At 47.6% G+C, this 20457-nt stretch overlaps 1 protein-coding gene across 1 annotated transcript in view; it reads right to left on the reverse strand.

Annotated features, from left to right (window-relative positions):
• The window catches only part of VPS35L (VPS35 endosomal protein sorting factor like), a 117228-nt gene that overhangs the window by 69826 nt on the left and 26945 nt on the right, over positions 1-20457 (reverse strand). The window contains exons 8-14 of the mRNA XM_080830946.1: positions 20293-20377; positions 13678-13737; positions 7074-7170; positions 6302-6349; positions 4924-5017; positions 725-802; positions 92-214 (exon numbers count right to left, since the gene is read on the reverse strand). Coding sequence (XP_080687072.1) covers positions 92-214; positions 725-802; positions 4924-5017; positions 6302-6349; positions 7074-7170; positions 13678-13737; positions 20293-20377 — 585 coding nt within the window. The remainder of the gene's footprint in view (positions 1-91; positions 215-724; positions 803-4923; positions 5018-6301; positions 6350-7073; positions 7171-13677; positions 13738-20292; positions 20378-20457) is intronic.

The raw sequence follows: 20457 nt of genomic DNA on the forward strand, positions 1-20457 counted from the left end.
AGACAGGTCACTGCGACACAATATGGAAGAGAGGGGAGCCCCAGCATCTCTCCTCTGCATGAACTTCACGCTGACCGCAGGTGGCCGTTACCTCGGGGGCGTGGTAGGAGATGCACTGGAAGATCCAGTCCATGGCCGGCGAGTACAGGGGCAGGTAAGACGGCAGCTCCACGCCCTGAAGCACCAGCTGGTTCTGGACCGTATCCCCATGAATCTGCAGGAGACCAAAGAAACACTCAGAAAAAGAAAGGAATAATAATAAACGAAAAGCGCGTAACTCTCAGATGATGCGCACTTGTAAGCTATTGGATGGCCCCAAGAGACGCTGCCTGGTTTCTTAGGTTTTTGTTTTTTGTTTTGTTTTGTTTTTAAAGTAGGGAAAAAAAAAACACACAGAAAGTTTCCCATGTCACCGAGCTGAGCTGTTTTGGGAATGTGTGCTGTGCAGAGAAATAACCTGATAAAAATGGAGCCAGCAGATGCGAGGAAAAGGGGCCGATCCACTGGAGACGTTTCCTGTTAACACATGCATATTAATTCTCTCTGCTTGTTCAGTACAATCAACACATTTTAATTGTCTGTAACAGACTCCAGTGTCATTTTCGAGGGCTTATGCATTTAAAGAGCTCGAAGGCGATCTCAACTCGGAATTCCAACTGGGCTCTGTGAACTTGTGATCGCGAAACCGTTCTATCCATTAGCCGTTCTGCCAGCGTTCTCTCACCTGTTTGAACGTGAGGAGGAAGTCAAAAAAGTTCTTATTCAGGCTTTCTTTGAGATGTGGAGCCACTTCCATTCCCACCTGGAGCCAAACAAAAGAAACTACTTTGACTATGGGAAAACGGTAGGATGCCATGGTTACCAATGAAAAACACACGTAGGCATAGAGAAGTCCAGAAAGTTTTTATTCTTTTTCCTTATCTGTTTCCTTATTCAAGAAGCGTGGATGCTTTTATAAGAAAAACCACAGAAGCTATTTTTAATGAAAAAAAAAAGGGCAACATGTGCAGTAATCATCTTTGCCATTTCCCAAAGGTAGTGCATGTATTTCTGAACAGATGACCAAGAGAACAAATCAATACGCACAAAGGAGGAACGTACTCTCAAGACTGTGTATACAGTATTCTCTTGTTCTCAAAAAAAAAAAAAAAAAGATAAACAGACACGTGGCTGCACTTTTATTAGATGAAGCAAAAAAAGACTCTGGTACAGAAGAGTGTCAGCTGGGACTTCACCAGTGCATTGCCAAAATATAGTCTCCTCTTCGCTGGGCAGTCATGGAAGCCGGTAAGTTTTTAATGCATTTTAAGCAATTTTATATAAAATGAGCATGAAGCATAACAATGCTATAACTCACTGGCTCGGGCATTCACTGTTTAAAAAACAGACTGTAGGGGCACCTGGGTGGCTCAGAGGGTTAAGCCTCTGCCTTTGGCTCAGGTTATGATCTCAGGGTCCTGGGATCGAGCCCCGCATCAGGCTCTCTGCTCAGTAGGGAGCCTGCTTCCCCCTCTCTCCCTGCCTGCCTCTCTGCCCAGTTGTGATCTCTCTGTCAAATAAATAAAATCTTTAAAAAAATAAAAAATAATCAACAGACTGTAACATTCCAGCTGAAAAATTGTGCTAATCATAGAGCAGGCAGCCAGACCCTGGGGGTGGATGGAAAAATGAAGGTATGAGCTATGGAGGGGAGTTCATGGGTTTCATGTGTTCAAAACAAACCAAAAGCATCATGTTCCTTAAACAGAGCCCCTCAGATACACCGCAATTTCAAATTGCTGCTTTAGCACAAAAGCAACTTTCTAGAAGGGGCTTCTCTGGGACCTGGTTTTTGTTTTTGTTTTTTAAAAGATTTTATTTATTTATTTGACAGAGATCACAACTAGGCAGATAAGCAGGCAGAGAGAGAGAGAGAGAGGAGGAAGCAGGCTCCCTGCTAAGCAGAGAGCCCAATGTGGGGCTCGATCCCAGGACTCTGGGATCATGACCTGAGCCAAAGGCAGAGGCTTTAACCCACTGAGCCACCCAGGTGCCCCTGGGACCTGGTTTCTTCAAACAGGGACAGATTCCTGCCACTCAGCTCCCGCTACTTGAGGTCACGAAGATTAACAATAATGACGGGATTTTTTTTTTTTTTCTTTTTACGGACTGTGAAGAATTCCTTTGAGAAGAATTATGCGAGATCCATTGGGGAGCTCAATTCCAAGGACAGTTCCATGGCTATTGAGGATACTTTCAAGGACAAGCAGTAGATTTAAAAAAAAAAAAAAATACAACAAATGTCAGAACACAGCTCTACTGTGTTCCATTGTCTTTCCTTCCACTTAATCATATCGTAGAAAAGGCAATAATTATCTGTTAGGCGACAGCCAAGGAAGGCCCAGTGGACAAGCAGCGGAGATGAGCTGAAGAGGCCGTGACTTAGCAGCAGAGTTAATCATACTTTCCTTGAATAAACAGCTTCGAGCTCCCCCCACGCCCTGCCCACTCACCGCTTTTGTGTTTTGTTTACTTCTCTCCATCAAGACAAATGAGCAGCTTAGAAATCTGCTTGGGTCTAAAAGATTTCTACCCAGAGTAGCAAGGGTAGTGGCTCATGATTTCCATCTGCTGTTTCCGCCCGCCTGGCAGGCATTTCCTATTTCTGGTATCAGTGAGCTGGATTTGTCTTTGGAGAAGCAAACCTCCCTCTCAGACCGTGAGACCTGGTAGGTGCTGGCTGTACCCCCACCCTGAGGTCCAAGGCTGAGCACGTGACCCAGGCCTGCCCAGGAGGCCTATCACATCCCCTGGCCACAGTCTGCAGATGGACAGGGGACCCAAGACGGTCCAGCTAGAGCTCTGAGACTCTGACTGGCCATTCTAAGGTTCTCTTTCCACTGGGGTTCAGTTAGGAGGATGGGGGCCTGGGGCTGCTGAATAAAGTGAAGTCAACCCAGAGGAAAGCAGAGCTGAGTGACAAGAGAGAGGACAATTCTTGACAACGCTCTGAAGACCCAGGATCTAGCCAGGCCTGTGCTACCCTTGGACTCTTCAGACACACGAGCCAATAAACCCTCCTTTTTGCTTAAAATAGTATGAGCTGGGTTTTTGCCGCTTGCCGCTGAAAGGATTCACAGACTGCCTCTTCTTCTGTGTCAGAAGACTTGGTAGCTGCCCAACCTGGGGAACCGATGTAAAGCCTGGGCTGACAAAAATGATTTTCAGAGGGGCACCTGGGTGGCTCAGTGGATTGGGGCCTCTGCCTTTGGCTCTGGTCGTGATCCCAGAGTCCTGGGACCGAGCCCCGCATCGGACTCTCTGCTCAGCGGGGAGCCTGCTTCCTCCTCTATCTCTGCCTGCATCTCTGCCTACTTGTGATCTGTCAAATAAATAAATAAAATCTTTTAAAAAAAATGATTTTCAGAGACGGTGCATTTTATCAACAGCCCTCCTGGCATGGGGTCATTGTCACTGAAGTTTAAAGTTGCCATGTGCCATTTTATATGCCAGAAACATGATCTTTTCCCCAACCTGTGCCACTTACTTCCAACTTTAGAACTGAACATGGTCTGCAGGGAATGCTTATTTCCACATTTTTGATTTCTCTTTAGTAACCAGAATCATCCTCATCAATAAACACTGTGACTCTAAGTCTTTACGACTCTATTATCCAACTGGGAAGTTTGAATAATGTGCTATGTCTGATGAGGGGGAAGGCAGTGGAACACAAATACGCAGAATGACAATATCCTTGCGTCTCCCCCCGACCCTCGCAGGACCCAACGGGGTTCTGCACACAGCAGGACCACAGCGAACACGGACTCAGAAAGAGTTTCAAGCTTCAATATGTTCCGAACCTGAAGCTCTAGGAAACATACATGGTATTCCTGTATGAAAACCCCACCCCGAGTTTCAAGCAGATGGCAGGGCATACACACTCTGGCCTCTGTCACCATCGGGGAGCAAGTTGCCCTCGAGTGAAAAGTTTTTTCTTTCCTTCCTGGCATCAGGAACCAACAGACCTACAAAAAGTGTCCTTCACAAGGATGTTTCACTCTGAGGGCAGTGACTGATTTCTTTGTGATACTTGAGACCACAGGGCTGGTGTCACTTGCTAGATGTCACATAAAAGTCAATCAAAGGCTACCGGTTCTCGCCTTCTCATTTACAAATATGAACACCGGCGAGGGCTGGGGGGACGGGGTGGGGGGGGCGCTGCAGCTTTGTCCTCAAGGAAGCCTGCCATTCATCAGGACCCCAGAAAACAGGGGCATTAAGCCCTCCTTCGACGTGAAGAATGCTGACGGAACTAGCAAGGAGGACTCCAGAGCCAGCGGATGGCGGGAGTGGCAGAAGAATTAACCAGAAACTCTCCATGGGTTGCATTTTTCACAAATGAAAAAGTCTGATGTAGAAGCTTCACAGTGCTTTGAGACGGAAAAAGGGGAAGTGATTTACAACTGGGACCCCCTCCCCATGAGGGCAGGTGCAGAGAGAGGCAGGGAGTCCTCTGTGGCTGGGCTACATGGACCCTGGCACCTGTCACCAGAGCGGCCCCTGGCCCTGCCCCACAGCCCCCCACCAACTCGCACCCTGCGCCAACTAGAGAAACTAACAAAACGAGCCGCTCCAAGACAAAGGGAAAGCCGCTTTCGAGTCAATGAAAAGCAGCCTATCAGCCGACAGGCCTTGGGAGCCTTCTTCCTCCCAGCAAGAACTGCAGAAACAATTAATTCTGAAAACCAGTTCATCGGTAAGGAGACGACCTTAGACGCCCCCTAATTAGAGTGCCGGTAAGTGGGCCTACTTTAAAATTAATTTTTAAAAGAAATCCTACAGCTCTCCTTTCCGTGGAAGAGCCGTGTTCTAAAATTAGCAGCTAATGAAGTCCTTCTTGGAGTGACTGGCGAGCTGCCAGGGAAGGGGACCGACGCGGCCTACCCGGCACAGATAGGCCCTGGCGTACACGGACACCAGCGGGTCTCCGATCCCGCGAATCATGCACGTCAGTCGGGGCAGACACTCCGAAATCCCCCTGTGAGGAACAAAAAGAGGGCAGCGTTACACCCCATGGGAGAGATCTCTGTTCTTTCATTTTTAACATAAAGACACCCTTCCTCAACGGCAGGGCGGGGGGCGGGGGGGCAAAGAGAACCAAATTTTAGAGACAAACCAAGGCCAACGTCTGCGTTCTTCTAAGGCAAATGTAACGACAATCTTTCTCTCCAGACACCGTTCATTCACTGAGTGCCTTCTGCCATCTTTACCATTTCCTCAGGGCTGGAATCTCATCTTTCCTTTTTTGCCCATCTGAGGTGACATTTATTTTGTTAATGTAACAGTTGTGTCCCCCCATTATTTTCCACCCGCTGATCACTCCTTGATCTTCTCGATGTTCTCGCCGTTATCTATATTCCTCTGGCACTGCCTGTCCTCCGCCCCACCCCCTCCTGGCACTCAACTCCTGCCACCTCAGCCTGGCATCAGCCTTCCCCATCAATGTCAATCGGGACTGATTTATTTCTGCAACACGGGACCTCCCTCTGCCTCGGGCATTGCCTTCCCAAATACTGAGGCAAAATAATTTCTTTAGCACCAATGTTATCCCTAAAAACTACCCCAGGCACCCTTAGATCCAAATCAAATATATTTGGTACGCATTCTAGTCCCAATAAAACTACTTCACTATGAAGCAGGAGAAGCTGGCCCCTGGCTTTCGGGAGCTTATCATCTACAGGCCACTCGATATGACCTGGTGTTCCGTCGGCTCTGCAGAGAACAGATCTGGTTACTCCCAGTCCTGGAAGCTACCCTCAAAACAAGGCCCAAGGTAACCCAGAACAGCATGGAGCTCTGGGGCGAAGGCTTTTGCAGCTGATGGCATCTTTACCACCATCTTCAGCAGCATCAGCAAATACTGAGTGTGGGCCCACTGTGCGCCAGGCCCTGCTCTCGACAAATCCCCACCGACCTCTTTTTATGGCTTCATTCACGGAGGAGGAGACGGAGGGTCAGAGATGCTTAGAAACTTGCCAAGACGACACAGCTACTAAAGGCAGAGTGAGGATTCTTCATGAACCACTCAACTACCTTCTCCTGGCTTGAGTTTTCTTCTCCATCAAATAGGAAGGAGAACAGTTATCTCTACCTTATCAAGTGTCCGTTTAGATCAGAGGAGAAAATGCACAGAAGGGGCTTGGCCCCAGATCTGCTACATGCTAAGTACCTAGCGAGTGGCAGTCGCTATCACACTGTCACTAGTGTGTGTGGGAGATTCCCTGGAAATGTTACGGTTCTAGACACTGAAGAGGAGCCTTACGTCTTGGAGAGGAACTTGTTACACTTCAGGATGGATGCTTCCACGTAACTACGAAAACATCCCGTTAAGGAAGACGTTTTCCAGACGGCCTGTTCCCTGTGGCAAAAAGACTAGACCACTCATGAGCAGGACTTAGCATGACTTTAGGATGGGGGGCCCACGACGGCTCTCAGCAGCCAGAGAACTGCGTTAGCTAACAGCTCATGGTTTCCATAGCTGGTTTTCAAGGCTTCATACTTACTGAAAATACATTTTGGTGGGGGAAAAATTACATGCTGATTCACGGTTGCATGTTACAGTTTAAACTGCATTTTGAGCTTCTCCCCTCGAGGTTTTATGGGGAAAGAACGAACTTTAGATAACCAAGATTCATTTGTGTGTAAGTCAAACTCTCTGTTCTCCAGAACTGGCATCTGTGCAGAGAAGCCTGACCCTGTTCCTTTCAAGTTTCGGGAACCAGAGAAAACACATAAAGATGAAGCATTTTAATTGAGAGAATTAATGTGGGAATGTTCCTCTGGGAAACAAAAGTCTGGTACATGGCATCATATTCAAAGCAAAAAAACAGAACACTATTTGGGGAGAGCGCAGTCCAAAGGCTCCGACAGCGTGGCTAACCCTGGATTCTCAGGCTAGCAACCGTAACAGGACCAAATTTTTAACAGGAATTTCAGGGCGTCCCATCACATGGCTTCTATTAATGGTGCAACTCTTTCAGCCTATCTTTAAAATCATCAGACAAAGACAAAAAAAAAAAAAAAAAAAAGGATACAATCTTGGAATGAGTTCTCTGATGGAAGCAATCTTGAAAAACCAATTTAAGCATGTTTCTTTGGCCGTGTCATTGACATTCTCTGGAGAGAAGTGATCTGAAACGCAAAAACAGTATCCATCAGGGTCTGGTACAGCTGCTCTGGGCCCTGAGACAGGAGAATGTTTCAGTGGACAAGAAGGGGTGGCCTCCCCAGTTCTTTTAGATCTTTCCTTCCAAATATTATTAGGAAACAGGTAATTCACCTCATGTCCATAACATCCCTCCACAGTACCTACTTCTTTTCAAGATTTTACTTATTTATTAGAGAAAGAGAGAGCACGGGTGGGGGGTGGGGGTGTGCAGGGAAGGGCAGAGGGAAACGGAGAGGGAGAAGCAGACTCCCGGCTGAGTGGGCAGACCAGCGCGGGACTCGATCCCAGGACCCTGAGATCAGGACCTGAGCTTTATTTTACTGTGACAGATGCAGAGACCAAGGCACAGAGATGGCTAGGGCACACAGCAAGCAAAAGTCAGAGCTGCGATTCAACCCAGGCAGTCCAGCCCCACAGCCTCTCACGGAACCCCAAGATTCTTGGTACACCCACCAGAACCATGACCAAACAGTTGGGAATTCCAGATGCTTCGGAAACCTGCAAGTGTCACCTGACCCGTGATCCGAGCTTGTACTCTAAATATCACCTGGGCCAGGTAAATCAAAGCCCTGCGGTGGAAACCTATCAGTCAGGCCACCAGCTCGATACTCCTTCCAACACGTGAGTCATCTTAAGGCAAAACTGCCAGTTTCCCCCACTATCTGTCCTCTTCCTCTTCATTAACAGACCTGTCCCTTTTCTGCTGGGCACGCGGCCATCCCCACAGCGAGGTATGGCACAGTTTACTTAAAATTAAAAAAAAAAAAATCAATCAAAGGGGGAGACGTTAATCACTTTAGGAGACAACCAACGAATTCTAGCTTGCTGCCCTCATCTCTGCTGTGCACAGTCATCTTTCGTCCCCAATTCTGCTTCCTGCAACTTGGTGGCACACGATTAAAGTGATCGAAATTCCGACGGAATCAGCAAAAAGATAAACCTCCAGGTACCTCCTAGCAGAGAACAGTCACTAATCACAACTGCAGATAATTTGGAAGTGCAATCTCAAGGATTTATTTTTGGATGTTATAGAATGCTTCATTCATTCAAGAACTACTCACTTGCCAGTTCCAAAGGGAAAGGAAATTACCATTTCCCCTTTCCTGCCCTAAACCCGCCCACTTAAAAGTAACTGCTTTTTCTTTTCTTTTTTTTTTTTCTCAAGTTCCAAGAGATCCAGACAGGAAAAGATAAGGGTTATTCTTAAATTCATTTGTCAATCGTGCTTTGTGGAAAAAGGACGGGTGGGATTAATTTCCCTTCATATGACGGGATCATGGGACCTGAAACCTAAAAGCAAAAATAAGTCTCTAAGATCATCTAATAAAACCTCTCGCTTTGGGGCACCTGGGTGGCTCAGTGGGTTAAGCCTCTGCCTTCGGCTCAGGTCATGATCCCAGGGTTCTGGGATCGAGCCCCGCATTGGGCTCTCTGCTCAGTGGGGAGCCTGCTTCCCCCCACCCCCCGCCTGCCTCTCTGCCTACTTGTGATCTCTGTCTGCCAAATAAGTAAATAAAATCTTTAAAAAACAAATAAACAAAAAAACCCTTCACTTTACAGATGAGGGAATGGCGACTCAGAAGAGAGCTGGCATCCCTGTAAGCTATAACCCACCAGCCCCGACAATAGCCTTGTCTGCTGAAGCCCACAGCTGGACTCGAGAGACCCTGGGGACACAGAAAAGCAAGCTGTCCTGGGCGTCCACATCGCCTGTAAACTATACAACAATGTGCACATGGCTTTCCTTCCAGCTCAGGAGATCATTAAAGAGAAAACAATGTCAGGCAGGACTTTAAAATCTTGGAGCAAAGTGGGGTGCCCGGCTGGCTCGGTCACTAGATCACTAGAACTCTTCACCTTGGGGTCGTGAGCTGAAGCCCCCAGGTTGGGCATAGAGCTCACTCAAAAAATAAAAATTAATTAAAATCCTGTAGCAAAATAAATCTTACATTCCTGTGCTTCATTTGCTCAACACAAATGTTTAAAGAACCGACTAAAAGTAGTATTCTAGGCTCTCAAGAGATAACAATACATAAGACAGCCCCCGCGCTCATGAAGCTTATATTCCAGGGGAGGGAACAACATAATGAACCTTGGAAAGTATAAGAAAGCAAGCAAACAAATGAGGCAGTATCCAGTAACAGCCCATACTATGAAAGACATAACACTAAGTATTAGACTTGACAGTGACTTTGGGGGTGCAGTTTCATTAGACAGGGTGGTCCCCAGTAGGCTCTGGTGGTCCCAGTAAGTGGCATTTGAGCTAAGCCCTGAATTACAACACGGAGACAGCCATGTTTACATGTGGAGGAAATGTGTTCCAGGAAACATCAAGTGCAAAGGTCCTGAGGTAGACAGGACCTCTGGATGGTGTCAAAGAAGAAAAAAGCAAGCCGACGGGGCAAGCAGGAAGGAGAGAAGCAGGCACCACGTGCCAAGTCATATAGGGCTGCAGCCTTGGTAAGGAGTTGGAGAGTTTTTCTAGGCGCAACATAAACGAAGGGCTCTGGGCAGAGGAATGGCCTCACAGGACATGACTTATACTTTACCACCTGGGCTGCCTACATGGAGAATGAATTCAGAAGGTGGAAATTAATTCAGAGACGTCAATGTACCAAAAAGCAAAGATTCTTCCTCCTAATCCCACTTATTTTTCTTTTATGGTGCTTCTTTTTTCAACCCTGAACTTCTGTGGATATTTTAGGAGGAGGGAGGAGACCAGCGAGTCTAGTTCTCTTTCCTCTGCCAAGTCTCCACCCTTGGAGCGAGAGGTCTCTTTACGTAACAGTGCATATAGGGAAGTCATCTCGGTCTCGCCTCAGAGGCCAGGTCAGTTAAGGACGCTGCTTCTCTGGGTGCAGCCTCCATCAGCCATGGGGAGAAACCAAAGACTGGAATGCCTACAGGTGACAACAGCCACGACACGACAAACCCAAGTTCTCTCTCGTAAGATGGAAATGAAATTACTTTATCTCTTAGACTGGATCGTCTCTGCACACATATGCTGGATTAAGAGATGGCAGGGGAAAAACTACCACATACAGTAGTACGTTCTGTTCATGAACCCAAAGGGCACCCGTATCCTTCTAAACTCATCCAATAGGTCTGTATGCCTCAGTTCAAATTCCTGAAGGTGAAGGGCTCAAAAATTAAATTCACCAGTCAGAACTTGATTCAACTGGAAAGAATGAGCACACACACCACCAGTTCCCCTCTGTACATAATCTCTTCAGGCAGAATTCCACACAGTAGATTTCGAAAGCTTTCTTCATAATTATTGTTAAGAGACATCCCCCCAAATCTCTGACATTTCTGAGAGAAAGTTGCCCTTTTCCCCCTCAGGTTCTTGGAACCAGAAAACACTACGTGCAGACGAAGGACTTTCACTGAAAGAAAAAAAAATTAGGAAACTATTTTCAAGAAAAACAAAAGCCCGATTCGCATCGCTCAAGGTAAAAAAAAAAAAAAAAAAAGGTACTGGGGAAGGAAGAGTTTCTGTGAGAAAAGTGCTAATTAATAAATTTAGACAAGGACTAGAAATGAATATGAAAATAGTCTTTTATCTTGAACTTTCATAGTTTAGGTAGGAGGCTGTTAGTAATTTTTCCTTAGTTGGCTCTAAAATATTGTTTGCATATTTAGTGAAAATTACGAGGAAGGAAAGTTATTGCAGGAGATGTAAACTCGAAGGTCTCTGGGGATTAGACAGGTAACAATATTCTTATGTGGTTTGGTGCACAACAATAGAAAAGTGGTAGACTGTGTATTAAAAAGCACTTTTAAAAATGCTGGTGGAGGGGCGCCTGGGTGGCTCAGCTGGTTGGGCAACCGACTCTTGATTTCAGCTCAGGTCATGGTCTCCGGGTCATGAGATCAAGCCCCAGGTCAGGCTCCGTACTCAGTGGGGAGTCTGCTTGAGATTTTCTCTCTCTCTCTCCCCTTCTTCCTCTTCCTCTGCCCACCTCTCTTAAATAAATAAATATTTTGGAGGGTGGGAAATGCTGTTGGAGGGGCACCTGACTAGCTCAGTCAGTGGAGCATGTGACTCTTGATCTTAGGGTTAGGAGTTCAAGACCCATACTGGATGTAGAGATGACTTAAAAATAAAATCATTAAAAAACAATACTGTTGGGATGCCTGGGTGGCTCAGTCAGTTAAGCGTCTGCCTTTGGCTCGGGCCATGATCCCAGGGTCCCACATTGGGTTCCTTGCTCAGTGGGGAGTGTGCCTCTCCCTCTGCCCCTCCCCCTGCTTGTGCTCTCCCTCGTGCTCTCCCTCTTTCTCTGACAAATGGATAAATAAAATCTTTAAAAATATATATATAAAAATAAAAAACAATACCGTTGTAGCCACAAAAAAAATAACTATTTGGGTTTAATTCTGCTCATAGGTGAGCATTTACTGCTGCTTACTTGTATGGCACATAAGTTGGCAAGCTTAAATTAAATAGGTGCACCTAGGGACGCCTGGGTGGCTCAGTTGGTTAAGTCGCTGCCTTCAGCTCCAATCATGGTCCCAGGGTCCTGGGATCGAGTCCCACATGGGCTCCTTGCTCAGCAGGGAGCCTCCTTCTTTCTCTCCCTGCCTCTGCCTGCCACTCTGCCTGCTTGTGTGCTGTCTCTCTGACAAATAAATAAAATCTTTTCAAAAAGTTGTTAATAAATAAATAGGTGTTCCTAGATTTCCCAGATCCTTGAAGTTGACAGAGAAGGCCTCTGCATTCAAGGTGGCCCCTGCCTCCCTCTCCAGGCTCACTGCCTCTCAATCTTGAGATGCCTTAGGACATGGGAGGAGCTGTTAGTAACATCACAGACGTGATGTGGTGGAGGGGAGGCTCTAGAGCAGCACCAACCAACAGAAATATCGCGTGAGCCATGTTCAAAGAGATAAAACAAATTAAATCTTAATAAAAAGCTTCATTTGGGGCGCCTGGGTGACTCAGTGGGTTAAGCTTCTGCCTTTGGCTCAGGTCATGATCTCAGGGTCCTGGGATCGAGTCCCGCATCAGGCTCTCTGCTTGGCAGGGAGCCTGCTTCCCTTCCTCTCTCTGCCTGCCTCTCTGCCTACTTATGATCTCTCTCTCTCTCTCTCTCTCTCTGTCAAATAAATAAATAAATAAATAAATAAATAATGCTTCATTTAACCCAACTCATCCAAAATGTCATTTCAACATGCGATCGATTTTAAAAAATCGGTGAGATACTTCATGGTCTTTTAAGTCTCTGAAATCCAGTGTGTTTTTATACACACATCACACCCTCCATTTGTACTGGCCAAATCTCACATGCCCCACGTGACCAGTGGCTGCCATGTTGGATGGCACGGAGCTCCCCTAAGAGCAAGGCTCCCATGAGCTGGAGACAGCCGTGGGCAAGTCCTTGGCTCTTCCCCCATGGGTTTGCTCATCTGATGGCAGATGACTCTTCCAGCCCCAAAGGTCTGTGGAGTCCTTTCTCTTTTTGAGAAACAGCTGTACTAAATCATTTTAAAAATAACAGACACAGAGATGGACAAAAGAATTAATGAGTAAGTGAACAGGTCAATTATGGGTTATGGTGGCAAACGCCATCATCTGGCTGAGAGCAGGAGCAGTGGGGACAAGCTCGTTGTCGAAACTTGTGTGGATGAGAACGTTTCCTTACAGCAGCTCTGGGAACTTGAAAGGAGGGACGAGAGGTAAGAGAGGCTACTGCTGAGAGTCCCACATTGCCAGAGACATCGTCATCATTTATGTGACAACAGGGATTCATAATCAAGCTGTTCCATTATAACCCCCTGAGATTTTAAAATGGATTGGCAATAAATTTAATGCTCACATCACTTAAGCACAGACTGTAAATGCAAAGTATCTGTTATTGATTTCTTTGCCATCGTTCTTTAGTATATATAAAGTTGGTTTCTGCAATTTGCTTCTCAGGAGAGATATGCAGGGAAAAAATGTCAAGCAGTGGAGGAATTTAAGTTGGTATAAAAGATCAGCTGAGGGACACTTGGGTGGCTCAGTCGGTTAAGCCGCTACCTTCAGCTCGGGTCATGATCCCAGGGTCCTGGGATCGAGTCCCGCATTGGGCTCCTTGCTTGGCAGGAAGCCTGCTTCTCTCTCCACCTCTGCATGCCACTCTGCCCACTTGTGCGCGCACGCGCTCTCTCTCTCTCTCTCTCTCTGACAAATAAATAAAATATTAAAAAAAAAAATCAGCTAAATCTAGCTGTAGTGCCTTTTCATTTTCACGGATTCAAATTACTTGCCCAAATTCTTAGCCTGGCCATTTGAAAACCTTCTCATGTTTTGTTTTGTTTTTTTAAGAAAACTGAGATGATCAGAAATCTGCCAAGTTGTTTCTTCTACTTTTAACACACCAAAAACAAAATAAATCTTCTACTGAGTCTCCGTAAATCCCGACTTGATAGAAACGTTCTAATCACAACTCCAGGGCAGAACAGAATCCGTGGAACAGCTCTGACATTACCTGGTAAGACGCTGCGGTTATCCACACACATGGAGAAGATGCGCTCATACACGAGCTTTCCTGGGGAGAAAAGGACAGATGGTGTTAGCATCCCCCTCCTCAGGAGCGAACACTAAATAAACGTTTGTTAATTAGGGACAGAGGGGGCTGGTCCCAGAGCACTTTAACTTGTTATCATTTGCTGCCATCTAGTGGTACAAATTGTAAGCCACATTTCTTTTGTTTCTGTTTTTAATAAAATGAGGGGACTTTCTGTGAGGCAGGGAAGTCATCCTTCTCCCTTTAGAGAGGGACACTTAAGGCCAAGGGGACCTCAGACACCTCCATTCGCTTAATACCGAACAGTCCACGTTCTACTTCTAAGCCAGAGGCTGTAGGTAGGCAGCTTGGGGGTGAACCCAGCCACGGATCCATTTTGTTTGGCCCACAAAGCGCTTTAACACTTTTTTTTTAAATTAATTGTTAACAGGTAAAAAACTTTCATTCATGTGAAAAACCCAATTTCTTGCTTCTTCACAAATGATGTGCTTAAAATGGCCCATATCCCTACAGGATAAAAATGAGCTATGACAGGGGCGCCCGGGTGGCTCAGTTGGTTAAGCAGCTGCTTTCGGCTCAGGCCATGATCCCGGAGTCCTGGGATCGAGTCCAGCATCAGGCTCCTTGCTCAGTGTGAAGCCTGCTTCTTCCTCTCCCTGCTGTTCCCCTGCATGTGCTTGCTCTCAAATAAATAAATAAAATCTTAAAAAAAAAAAAAAAAAAAAAAAAAGAAGTCTCTTTAAGAAAAAAAAAAAATGAGCTACAACAAATTAGTAACTGACCCCTCAAATGGCATCTGTACCACCCAGGAGGTTGTCGTTTATGTGATCTGCCTGGTGCCCAGAAGCAACGAAATTTGAGATTCAGGGGCACCTGGGTGGCTCAGTGGGTTAAAGCCTCTGCCTTCGGCTCAGGTCATGATCCCAGAACCCTGGGATCGAGCCCCACATCAGGCTCTCTGCTCAGCAGGGAGCCTGCTTCCTCCTCTCTCTCTGCCTGCTTCTCTGCTTACTTGTGATCTCTGTCAAATAAATAAATAAATAAAATCTTTAAAAAAAAAAAAGAAAGAAAGAAAGAAATTTGAGATTCAACTAGCAAGGGTAGCTGAAGGGTAGTTGAAACTACAAGGGTAGAAATGTGTGTCTGTTCTGTCCACGGATATATTCCCAATACTAAGACCGGGGCCTGGAGCGTCCTGGACGCTGGACGCTGAGTACTTGCTAGATGCATAAATAAAGGTGATGTGGGTCATAGGTCACTGCTGTATCTATTCGAATCTGCTGTTGTAGCTGGAAAGCAATCCTAGGCCATGTATAAACAAATGGATGTGGCTGGTTATGTTCCAGTCATAATAATAAAACTTTATTTACAAAAACAAGTGGGCAGGGCAGACTTGGCCCACAAGCCACCCCTTAATCTAGCACTAAAAGCTTTATTTATTTTGTCTATTATTTTAGAAAATACTGTCAACATGGAAGGGATAAGAATTATAGTTCTAGTCCCTTCCTGGAGTCTTTCAAATCACCTTTAGTATCCAAAGTATTTCCCTGAGCTCATGTGTATTGGTTTTTCCTCCCCCCTCTCCCCCCCGCAAAGCCATCATTCAAGGAAGTTAAGAATCACACAGCCTGTCCTCACACGGGGAAAGAAAAAGGAAGTTCTAAGAATGTGAAGTCAAATGAGTTCACCAAGAAACGACACAAGGCTAGGACAAAGGGCAGGAAGCCATCCAAGCGAAGAGGAGCCGTCTGGATGCCTCTCCCAGCGTGCGCTACTTACATTACAGCCACGTAAAGACGCTTGTTGGAAAGGCACATTCCCGGGGCCCACCTCAGAGCTAGCGAAAACCAGTATTTTGGAGGGTGGGGACTAGGAATATGAATTTTGGATAACCTCGCCAGGGAATTCCTGTTTGCACTTGAGCTGAGAACCATGGATTCAGACAAGCACCACGGGTCTCTGAGCTAAAACCTGCCTTGGGTGTGGGAATCTCTAGAAAGTGACAAGCCCCCCACTTCCCTGTAACCCAGCGGTCCCCAACCTCGGAGAAACACTCAAAGCACCCGGGGCTCCTGAAAATAGGCTGGTGCCTGTGTCTGTCCCCAGAAGTTCTGATAGAAAATATCTGGAGGACGCCTGAGTGGCTCAGTGGGTTAAAGCCTCTGCCTTCGGCTCAGGTCATGATCCCAGGGTCCTGGGATCAAGCCCTGCATCAGGCTCTCTGCTCAGCAGGGAGCCTGCTTCCTCCTCTCTCTCTGCCTGCCTCTCTGCCCGCTTGTGATCTCTCTTTCTGTCAAATAAATAAATAAAATCTTCAAAAAAAAAAAAAAGAAAGAAAAAGAAAATATCTGGGGTGCCGCTTGACCATTGGGAGGGTTTTTAAAGCCCCCCCAAGTGTGCAGCCAAGGATGAAAAGCCCTGCTCTACACCAACAGTTCAACCGACGAGCTCCCAGGAGACTTCAGGAAATAAACCCCAGTTCTCAAAGCCACCTGCCTTCTTCAGCCTGGCAGGAAGTGCTTTCCTTACCTGGGGCCACGAGCACCCACTGCAGCCACACCTGGAGCCATGATGGGACTCCTCCAAGAGGACCACAGAACAGCATTGGGACTGCACAGAATCTTACCTCAGGCCATCACACAGCAAGCCACGCTGGTCATCTCTCACCTCCTACACTCTGTGGACCAGATTCAAGAGCACAAAACGCCTCTACTTCCTCCCCCAAAAGCCTGCCATCCCTCTAAAACCACATTTTTTATAGTGTACCTTCCTATGCTAAGGGGCCTTTAACTACAAAATCATTTTTGGCCAAACGAGTTTGGCGAATTTTTTTTTCCCTTGTTAGGTCAGTGGACAACAGTCTTGAGAAATAATACCTGACTCTAGATTCATTTCCTGTCCTGACTCACCATCTTATAAATCAAGAACACTAAAATAGATGAATAATTTTCTGAGTCTTTACTCTGTACCAGGCACTGTTCAAAGTTGCTTACACTGATCCTGCCAGCCAACTCCCGAAGAGGAAAACCGTTATCTGCCTCTGACGCATTCTCTTAATTCCCTCCAGAAGCCCCCCCGAAGGCAGGATCTATTATGCCCATTTTACAGGGGAAGAAACTGAGGCTCAGGTGCTCACAACTCTGGAACAGGACACGCAGGCATGGGACGTGGGCAGAGAGACTCCAGAGCACTGTCTGGACGTGGAAGAAGGAGAAGGGTATCGAAAGCCGGTACCTCATTTCAATGTTTGGTTTTAAAAAAGAAAACCAATCCCCTGATTCAAAACCCAAAAAAGGTACTAAGGGAAGTTTCACTCTGGCCCATCCCCACCCACTCCACGGCCCCCCAGTGGCCTCGGAGGACTCCCACCTCTATGGAATTTCTTGGACATCCTCCTAAATGTTTCTTCAGGCAAATAAAAGTGAATGTGAACAAGGATTCTAATTTCTCCTCCTCTCTTACACAAAACAGAACAAACCCTACAACTGTTCCACATCTTGACTTTCTCACGCAACGACATATATACCCCAGAGATCTCTCCCCGTCGGAACGCGGAGCACACCCGCACTCTCCCTGTGCTCCGGGCTACGGACGGACCCCCATTTGTTTAACTGGTCCCCTAGTGATGGCCTCCTGGGTTGTTTCCAGGGTTCTGGTATCACAAATAGGACGAATTCCCAGAGGTGACGTTGCCGGGGTCAAACGTACACGCATTTGTGATTTCTTCATGGAGAGCAGCATTTCCCCCGTGAGCCAAGTACAAAAAAACAAAACAGGTCTTTGTCGGCAGAGAAAACCCTGAATCCCAGCTCTGCCACTCACTCCCCTGGGCCAGCTTCTTCATTTCTCTGTGCCTCGGGCCCCTCACCTGTGAAATGAGGTCATCTGAGACCCCACCTCACAGGTTGTGATGAAGACCTGTACTACCTCTAACGCACCCAGAACAGAGTCAGGCCCAAGGACATTATTTGTTGAGGGTTGATCCCTGCTTTGATCAACTCTCAGCCCAGCTGATTTCTGGGGAGAAGGCGAGAACAGGCATCTGTGCTGGATCCCAGCCTGCCAAGGGACGGGACTGGGATGCCGCCAACAGCGGCTGGCAGAAGGGCCGCCCCAAATTCTCACAAGGTTAATGTCCGCATCCGGGCAGGCCTGTAGGGTAGAACCCGATCCATCGGCTTTCCCTGCACTAGTCTCACTCAGGATGCTGACTCGTGCGGAAGAAATGTGCAGGAGGCAGGCGAGGGAAACCAGAAGGCCGGCCTGTTAACCCACCATGAGAAACACAACTGTCAGGAGAATCGGACCGGACCACTGACTGATGTCCTCGCTGCTGAAGGCAAGCTGCTACGAGGACAAGTCAAGGCCCAAAGGGCGTATGACTGGGTATCTATTCTGAGAGCCTCACTCACCCAGCCATCCTGCAAATCCATTCATTCTCTCCATTTCTGCCATCTCCCTGGCCTCCCACCGGAAGTGCGTGCTACCTACGATGGCCTCCCTGCCCCAAGCTCCCTGCCCCACCTCCGCCCTACAGTCTCAACCAGCAGCCTGTCCCACTCAAATCCCACCACATCCCTGCTCGCCTTAACACTCCCAGGGGTTCTTTATGTGCTCAGGGTCAAAGCGGAAGTCCTTCCAATGGCCCACAAGGCCTGCCAGGACCTCCAGCCTCCTTAGCTCCGGCACACCCCACTCCAGCCGCACCCCAACCCTGGCCTCTTCAAACCTGCTAGGCGCGCTCCCACCCCGGGGGGCTTTGCACCCATTGCCCTCGGCCTCCCGTGGCTGCACCCTCCTTACCCCAGAGAGCACGTGGCTCATCTCTCCTCTCCTACTTGCTCAAAAGCGACGTCTCAACAGGGGCTCCCGTGACCGCTCCCGTGACCATCCCCGCCCTCTCTCCAACTGCGGCCTCCCCACCCCCACCTTCCCTCAATTCCCCTGACCCTCCTGTTTTGTTTTTTTTTCCCTCCGGAGCCCTGATCATCCCCGAACATACAAATGGGTTTACTCATTTGTTTTGCAAATCCCCTTTTGCCAGAACATAAGCCCTGCACAGGGGAGGACTTTTGTCTCCTCTTGCTGATACAGCCTTGGTACTCAGCACAGCGCCTGGGCCACCTGACCCTGACTGGCCGTGGCTAAGCCAGGCCATCTGTTCTCGGGGTCCAATTAGCTCCCACCTACCTTTTTTCTGGCAACAGCATCACTTTTCTTCTTTGGGGTGACCCAGGCCTGGATAATCTGCACACTCATCCCCCAGAGAGCAAGAATCACTCGAAACTGACTTGTGATCCAACCAGGCCAAGGAGATGGAATTCTGGGACTTTGGGTTGAATGCCTGGAAGAAAGCCGCTCTTCCCTTGTCCTGGGACTACTAACAGGAGAACAGATCCAAGCAGGGGACGCCTTTGAGAGTTTGAGAATGAAGCGAACCCAAGGGCACGTACTAGAAAATGCTAACACGCTGAGTTCCTGAATCCAGAAACTACCCCAGGACTTTTCAACCTAAGCCAATAAATACCCCCTTTCCCCAAGACCAGTAAGAATTAGACTTCTTTATAACATTTGTTCTAGCTAGTATACATAGTCACCGGTCTCCTGCGAAGTAAGTGGCGGTCTCTGCTTGACACTTTGTTTTCTGCCACATTAGATCTTTCTAGGGCTCCAGGCGAGACTAGGGTGGGAGTCCACTGGTCCCTCCTTGGCAAGAAAGCAAATGTCTCTGTTCTGATCTGCTAGGTGTCTGGCCCTCAGAAGGCGATTCTGTCTGCTAGCTCTTGGGGAGAACCTTGCCACTGAACATCACATACAATTCAGAGGGCTGCCTGGCTTGATGCTCTGGCCACAGATGATCATCAAGGAGCACAAAGTCCTCCTGTGTCTCCAAAGGGACCCCAGGTTCTTCTCATCAGTCTAGATCATCCTTCCTGAGGATGGGGAACACGCGACAAGGGGCGGCCATGATGAGACAGGAAACCTCACGAGAGCTGTTGTGGTCAGTCCAGGCAGGAGAGGACTGTGACTTGGACTAAGGTGTTCAGTGAAGACAGATAAAAACAGACAAAGGGGAGGGAGACCCAGGAGACCGAAGAACCCGGCACTGGATTGGACGTGGGGCACAGGGGAGTGGACCCTCAGATCACCAGCACGGGCACAGGGCACACCCGGTGCTGCCATTCCCGGGGACAGAAACCCACTGGGGGTGCCAGGAAGAGAAGCCACGGTCGGTTCTGACACAGTGAGTTCCAGGCACAGTGACACGTCAAGGGATGGGAGCTGGTTTAGACCGGATGTGTGCTCCCCACGCTCCCCCACACTTCACTTGCTCACTCCACTGGCCTCTCAGAAAGTCAGAGAACACATTATTTAAGATTCTCCCAAAAACAGCCCCCTTGTCAATGAGCGGGGGCGGGGCGGGGCGGTGGTTCAGTCTCCCTCATGTTTCACCCAACTACTTAAACCCATAGAAATTACAGCAATGCTGCTACCCAGCTTCTGGCAAAACAAACAAACAAACAATCAAAAAAAAACTACTTCCTAGATCGGAAGATGAACAGGACTAGTACTTACCAAATGTATCAAGTATGTCGGTGATAAGGACAAATTTGCTTGGGTAGAACTGAATAACGCTCGTATCCGAAAGAAGCTTTGAACACTAAAAAAAGAGAAGAGAAAAGGAAATTCACTCTGTCGTGTCTGACTTGGCTGCAATGCTCCAGGCCTGGAAAATTAATT

This window comes from Martes martes, assembly GCF_963455335.1.
Source record: "Martes martes genome assembly, chromosome: 18".
Taxonomy (NCBI): Eukaryota; Metazoa; Chordata; class Mammalia; order Carnivora; family Mustelidae; genus Martes; species Martes martes.